The 7,734-nt window shown below is 38.1% G+C and overlaps 1 protein-coding gene across 1 annotated transcript in view; it reads left to right on the top strand.

The window, feature by feature from the left end:
- The window catches only part of DPYS (dihydropyrimidinase), a 129,560-nt gene that overhangs the window by 104,078 nt on the left and 17,748 nt on the right, over positions 1 to 7,734 (top strand). Inside the window, exon 8 of the mRNA XM_006830822.1 lies at positions 3,338 to 3,545. Within this exon, the coding sequence (XP_006830885.1) occupies positions 3,338 to 3,545 (208 nt within the window). The remainder of the gene's footprint in view (positions 1 to 3,337; positions 3,546 to 7,734) is intronic.

The following is a 7,734-nucleotide window of genomic DNA, read 5'->3' as shown; positions in this document are numbered from 1 at the left end:
CAATAAAGTGTTCAGGAATACTCATACTTCACAATGTTGTCCATAGCTTGTCATAATCCATACAATCGAAAGCCTTTGTGTAAGTCAATAAAGCACAGATAAATATCTTTCTGGTATTGTCTGCTTTCAGCCAAGATTCATTGGACATCAGCAGTGATATCTGTCATTCCACGTCCTCTTCTGAATCCAGCTTGAACCTCTGGAAGTTCTATGTCAGTGTATGTTTGCAGCCGTTTCTGTATTACCTTTAGTAAAACTTTACTCACATGGGATATCAAAGATATTGTCCTGTGATTATATGGCACATATTAAAATGGTTGAACATTGTCCATTTCTTTTGGTGTAGTAACTCTTATATTATTTTCATCTTCTTTTGATGCTTCCTGCATCATTCAATATTTTGTCCATAGAATCCTTTAATATTGCAAGTCAAGGCTTTTCTTTTTTCCTCAGTTTTTTCAACTAGAGAAATGCTGACCATGTTCTTCCCTTTTGGTTTTCTACACCCAGTACTTTGCACATTTCATTATAAATACTTGACTTTGTCTTCTTGAGCTGCCCTTTGAAATTTCCTGTTCAGCTCTTTTGTTTTCTCATTTCTTACTTGCTTTAACTTCTCTACACAAGTTTCCATGTCTTCTGACATCATTTTTTGGCTTTTCTTTTTTCCTGTCTTTTAACGAATGTTTTACATTCTTCACATATGATGTCATCCCACAACTCTTCTGGTTTTTGGTCATTAGTGTTTAGTGCCTCAAATTTTTTCTTGAGATGGTCTCTAAATTTAGGTGGGATATACTCAAAGTCATATTTTGGCTATTATGGACTTGTTTTAATTTTCTTTAGCTTCAGCCTGAACTTGCATATGAGCAATTGATGGTCTTTTCCACAGTTGTCCCTTGGCCTTGTTTTGGCTGATGATTTTGAGCTTCTTCATCATTTCTTCCCACAGATGTAGTCAGTTTGATTCCTGCGCATTTCATCTGTTGAGGTCCATGTGTATAGTCATTATTTATGTTGTTGAAGAAATATATTTGCAATGTGTCAGTCATTAGTCTTGTAAAATTGTATCATGCCATCTCCAGCATCATTTCTATCACCAAGGCCTTATTTTCCAACTGCTGATCCTTCCTCTTTGTTTCCACCGCTCCCATTCCTATCACAAGTAATCATCTTGATTGCGTGTTTGATCAATTTCAAACTGAAGAAGTTGGTAGAATTCTTCAGTTTCATAATCTTTGGCTTTAATGGTTAGTGCATAACTTTGAATAATACTCATAATAACTAGTCTTTCTTGTTGTTAAGTGCCGTCAAGTTGGTTCCACTCATAGTGGCCCTGAATAGGGTTTCTGAGGAGTGGCTGGTGAGTTTGAACCATTGACCTTGCCATTCAAACCGATCTTTCAGTCCAGTGCTTATTCTATAGCACCACACCAGGACTTCTGTCTTTCTTGTAGAGGCAGAGGTATGGATATTATCCTATTATAGACAGCATTGTACTTCATGATTGATCTTGTAATGCTGTTTTTGACAATGAATTCAACACCATCCCTTTCAATTTGTCATTCCCAGCATAGTAAATTAGATGATTGTCAATTCAACATGGCCAATAATAGTCCATTGCAGCTCACTAATGCCTAGGCCATCAATCTTTATTTGTTACATTTCATTTTTGACAACTTGCAGCTTTCCTATATTCATACTTCGTACATCCCATGTTCCAGTTATCAATGGATGTTTTTAGCTGTTTCTCATTTTGAGTTGTGTCCCATCAGCAAATGATGGTCTGGAAAGCTTTTTGCCATCCATGTCATAGAGGTCAACTCCCCTTTGAGCAAGCAACTCTTCGCAGTTATGTTGTGAGTGTCTTCCAACCTGAGGGGCTCATCTTCTGCCACTATATCAGAGGATGTTCTGTTGCTGTTCTTAAGTTTTCATTGTCTACCCTTTCAGAAGTGGTCTGCCTCTTTCTTCCTAGTCTGTCTTAGTCTGAAATCTCCACTGAAACCTGTTCACTTTGGGTGACCCTCCTGGTATTTAAAATACTGGTGGCATCATTTTCAGCAACACACAAGCTCCCACAGTATGACAAATTGACAGACAAGTCGTTGGTGGAGAGGGTTGGGAAAAGAAAAGTAATCTGGGTTGACTTCTAAGGTTTGGTCTTGAGTTACTTAGGTAGATGGTGGCATCATTTCCTGATATGGGAACTCAAGGAAGAATTAAATTCAAGTGAGTGGGTTGTGTTGATTGTTACTATCAATAATTCTGTTTGGGCATGTGAAGACTGAAATCAAGTAGATTGTTGGCAGTTGAATGGAGGAGTCTAGAGCCAAGAACCAAGCATAGTTTTCTCATTTCTATCACTGCAGCTCTTCCAGAACTGCAGGTGGCGCTATGAGTCTCTCAGCAGCCACCCTTCCAGATTAGACTTAAGGGAACCTTGTGCAGCTCTTCCTTTGACCCAGCTAAAAATTGAGATTTTTAGCAGAATGTTTCGCTTTAACCCATTTCTGAGATTATAGAAACTGCCACCAGCACCCAGATTATGCTCATTTTATTCACTGCTGCCATTTTTTTTTTTTTCCTTTTCTACTTAATGAGGTTTAGGGAAAGGATTGCCTTGCATTTCCAGATACCCAACTATCTTCTGGAAGTCACTACTCATACTATGTAAGACTGAAAAGCATTAATGAACTGCCAAGAGTGATGATGAATATGTAAGAACGTGACATTAAATATGCTAAGAGATTTTATTCTAACGTATTTGTTTATTTATTATTATCCCCAGGTCTCCAGTTTTGCTCCAGCAATGAAGAAAAAAATTCATGTATTTTTCCTGATATCTGCCAAATTTAGGGGAGGCATTCTTTCTGAGAGGGAGTGATGGAAATAGGACTTGGGGAGGGGCACAGAGGAAGCCTCAACTAAATCTGCAGAAAGTTAGGTTGCTATGAAGTTGAATTTTAAGTCAATATGTATTCATTAGACTTGCCTATGTTTAAAATATTTTAAAATTGCAAATTGAAAAAAAATGTTGTTCTTTAATAATATAAGTAAAATAATTTAAAAATCTAAACATGAGAGAGAATGCTCTTCTATCTCATCCTCATTAATCACCTTAAAGAGTTGTGTTGGTTCTTTGTCTCAGAAAATGTAATTACTTTGTAATGAAATGTTAATGCCAAGTTCTATTCTTAAAGCCACTAGTTATAGTGATAAAGTTATGGGTTAATAGAGTTTCTAAATTTTCTTCTAAGTCATTCTTCTTCTAATATGTTACCCTCATTTAAGGACTAGGTGATGATCTAGAACATTTTTGTTTTAACAAACACAGGACTATTTCCGCAAAAACCCACCATCAGGCTGTGAACTTCAATATCTTTGAGGGCATGGTTTGCCATGGGGTCCCTATTATCACAATCTCAAGGGGCAAGGTGGTATATGAAGCTGGAGTTTTCAGTGTCACAGCAGGAGATGGGAAGTTTATTCCTCGACAACCATTTGCTGAATACATTTACAAACGAATCAAGCAGAGAGACCAGGTGAGTATGTGAAGGCTGCTGTTACCCTGGGCTGGGCTGTCATCACTCACTCCCTGATGTCTGGTTTATTGCTGTCATTGTTGTTGCACAACTCTAATGTATTTCTGGGGCATCAGGATTGATATGGGAGATTACAAACAAAGACCAGTTTTCAAAGAAAGCATCACTGGATAGATGCATTTTCCCTGCAGATAGGTGTCTACTCAGAGTTTCTTGATGGACCAAACCAGGTTTTCCCAGGCAAGGTCAGACCCTTAGAGAGATTTGGGGAAAAACTCTTCGTCCTCTGAGAAGTAAACACCCAGATGGATAGATAAAGGTTCAAGGCTTTTAATTCCAAGAAACACCTGTAAGAAAAACTGGGGAGGGAGCTCAGAAGTCTTGGAGAGCCCGTAGACAGCAATGAAGATCAGAAAGTGAGAGGAGAGAGGGCAAAAATGTTGGATGCCAGCTTCCTAGATGGTCTTCCTGGAGTCCTAGAGACAAGTTTCCTTTCTTTCTGAAATAAGACCCTCTTAGAAGTACCTGGGTACTGCAAAAGTTTAGCCCACTTGGCTAATAACCAAAAGGTTAGAGATTCAAGTTCACCCAGAGGTATCTTAGAAGAAAGACCCCGTGATATACTTCCCCCAAATCAGTTATTGAAAACCCTCTAGATTACAGTTCTGCTCTGATATACCATTAGTCACTAGGTTGCCATTAGTCAGAATGACACTGGTGGGGATAGTGAAAGATGTATTTTTGTGAGCTCAGTCCTTGACTGGAAGAAGCTATGGGACTTCCCTCTGTACACAGGGTTGATAGGGATGGGCAACTTAGACATTGGCATCTAAAATGAAGGGGCTATAAAGGCATGAAGTGATTGGCTTATAAATTTTCAAGAGAGTGTTTAGTTTCAGAGTGTGTGGGGGAAGATAGAATCCCCACTGAATAGTTTTCATCTTGTCTAGACAAGTCTAGTAAAAGGAGATGGGGATAAGATTCTTATGATTTAATAGTGAGTAATTGTTATGACTAATTGTGATTGTCACAACTGAAAAGGTAGAAGTTTTGTAACATAAAGGAGAGAGTAGTTAATCTTACATTCCAGGAACAGAGGACCCTAGGATCATCAAGGGAGAAGAGCATGAGTGGAATGTGGGACCCTATCCAGAGAAATAGCGACACCAGAAATGGAGGCAGGGATGAGGACATGGAGAGAGAGCAGCTGAGGACTGTAGACTCATGGAAAGAGAAAAGCTGTGTGCTGGTGGCCAGGAGACAGGCTTGCAGGCTTGGGTTGTTTAAATGATTATATATTCCTGAGTGTTTTTGTGTACATAAAAAAAAAAACCCAAAACCAAAAGGAATAGAAGCAAATACTGTTGGAAGATGATACAGGGAGGGGATTGTAATCATTGCAATGAAATGAAATATAATAGAGTGCACTATTGTAAACTATCACTCAATTCACAATAAAAACTTTAAAAAAAGAAGCAGCAGCTATGGGAGGTGTGGCCTCAGGGCAAACATGGTAGTGGAGTTCAAAGCACAGCTGGGCCCTTGGAAAACTATACTCCTTGCAGCTGGAGATCTGTAAGGACCTTCTCAAGACCTCCACAGAAATGGTGGAGTTTGGGAAGTCAGGTAAATCTAATGATAAATTTTTCCTTCCCCCTTATTTCCTAGCTGTATGATCCATGACTCTGGACAAGTTTCTATACCATTCTTGGGCTGTTTCCTCATTTGGAAAAGTACAACATTTCAAAAGTTACAACTTCTTGAGAAAATCAAATGTAATGTAAGATACATAAATGTTGTTAAGTGCCTTCAAGTCAAAGATACATAGATAGGAAGTTAAGTGTTAGTTCTATATCTTTGCTTTCCTCTTTTGATGACTAAATCTTCAGTCTTTATAATAACTGCATTATTATAAAAGGTATTTGTTCATAATATGTTTGAGCTAAACATATATTTTGTTTAGCTCACAGAGTGTTTTAAACACTGAAAAATCCATTATGCACACTAAAATATCAAAAAGTTTAGATGAAAAATTCCTAGATTCCTAGGATTCTGTGGGGATATAGGGTTACTGAAGGAGCTCTGGTAGTGTAGTGGTTACAAGTCGGGCTGCTAACCTCAAGGTCAGCAGTTCGAAACTACCAGCAGTTCCACGGAAGAAAAATGAGACTTTCTGCTCCCGTAAAGATTTACAGCCTCAGAAACCCTATGCATGGTCACTATGAGTTGGAACCAACTCCATGGCATATAACCACCACCACCACCAGGGTTACTGACACAACGGTACTTAACAACAGCATCAATGTAGGGTCCCTATGAGTGTTAATTGACTTGACAGCAGTGAGTTTTTATAGGGTCACTATGAGTGGGAATTTACTGTATGACACCACTGTCACAACCAACAACAACAATAACAGCAGGAGGATGCAACCCCACATGGTCCTTACTCCCGTATGGCAAGAATATACCAGTACAACATAACAGATTCCTACAGAAGGTATACTTTCTGGTTTTCACAGAGCAGGCTTCCTTCGTTTATGTTACTTGTCTGGCCATGGAGACATTAAAATTTTTAACCTTTGCATTAGTTGTAAAGCTCTTTTCTCTTCTTTTCATTTTTAAATATACCTCTTTGTTAATATTCTCTAGCTGTTTTGTTTTGTTTTTTTAAAATTCACTTCATTTGGGTTTTATAGTCTCTTTGATTTCTTTCCTCTCATGTCTTGTGAAAATTTTTTACTTGTGGATTCTCAGAACCTATTGCACAAGATTCACCCATTTTGGACACTTCCTGAAGCTTTGATTAATAATGCTGTAGAGCACTTTACACTCTCAGAAATGCTACAGTTCTTTATATACTGTAGTTTAGGCAAAATCGATGATGTTTAGGTTACGGTTTACTTTGACTTGTAAATGTTGACAGTGAAATGTGATAGGCAAGTAGTGAAGATAATAGTACATGTTTCTGAATATTTATGTAGCAAATTATAGCAATAGGAACATTTTACTGAGTGCTTATTGAATGCAAGGCCTGGTGTTCAGGGGTCTGCCACTTCACCGACTCTTTGATGGAGGGAAAGATTTTTTCCCCATATTAAAATTAGGAAACTGAGGCTTTTAAATAATTAAGAAATGCTCCTAAGTTGCACAGTCAGTATATGGCAGGACCAGAACGTTAAATTGTATACTTAAGGAAACAACTATTCTGCAAATTGTAAAGAGTGAGTTAAATTAAGTCATTACTTGGTTTGGAAATTAACAGTTTCTCAAAAGAACTTGATCTAAATTGGAAGCATTGGTGGCAGCTAGTTTATTCATAAGACCGGAATATTAATGCAGGGGATAAACAAAAAGATTTAAGAAATCCTAAGGAGGTAGAATCCACAGAACTGGATGATAGATCATGTGACACTCAAAGTGAATCCATGGTGGGACCACTCTGGCAGTCAGTTCCAGCTACTACCAGCAGGGACGCTAGACTAACAGGGAACACCTGATAAGTTATATTTAAATGATTTGCTTGTCTGAGTCTTCCTCTTGTAGAGAAAACATTTTGAGCAGCAGAGATTGTCAAATGAGCGGCTGTATCAGTTCTGTCTTTCAAAGTGTTGTTTTGTGGGTTTGTTTTGTCCACCCCCCTTGGAATTGTTAATCTCAATTTTATTTTTTAAAAGTTGGGTATCAACTTGTGAATTATTTCAGTTTTTCAAGTATCTCCCTCTGATATACAGAGCCCTGGTGGCACAATGGTTAGGTACTTGGTGGTTCAAATCCATCAGAGGCTCCTTGGGAAAAAGACCTGGCGATCTGAGTCCATAAAGATTACAGCCTAGGACACCCTATGGGACAGTTCCACTCCATCTATAGGGTCACTTTGAATCAAAATCATCTTCACAGCACCTAAGAACAACATCAATGTTGTATTGCAATATTTTCTTTATACTAAAAGTACTAGTACTAGTTATCATTATTATCATGTAATTTGGAATACTTAACATTGCCAGGCACTGTAATAGATAGTTTACAGCCATTATTTCATTTAATTGGCACAATAAACCACATTGTTATAGATACTAGCTATTAGATATTGTAGATATTATCATGCCTATTCTACAGAATAGAATGCTGAGTCTTAGCAACACTGAGTCAAATTCCCTGAGCTAAGCAGGAGTCCTGGTATGGTGCTGTG

The sequence above is a fragment of the Chrysochloris asiatica genome, unplaced genomic scaffold (genome assembly GCF_000296735.1).
Source record: "Chrysochloris asiatica unplaced genomic scaffold, ChrAsi1.0 scaffold00001, whole genome shotgun sequence".
NCBI classification, from domain to species: Eukaryota; Metazoa; Chordata; class Mammalia; order Afrosoricida; family Chrysochloridae; genus Chrysochloris; species Chrysochloris asiatica.
Note: the sequence above shows the minus strand (reverse complement) of the source record. Positions and strands in the feature narration are given on the sequence as shown.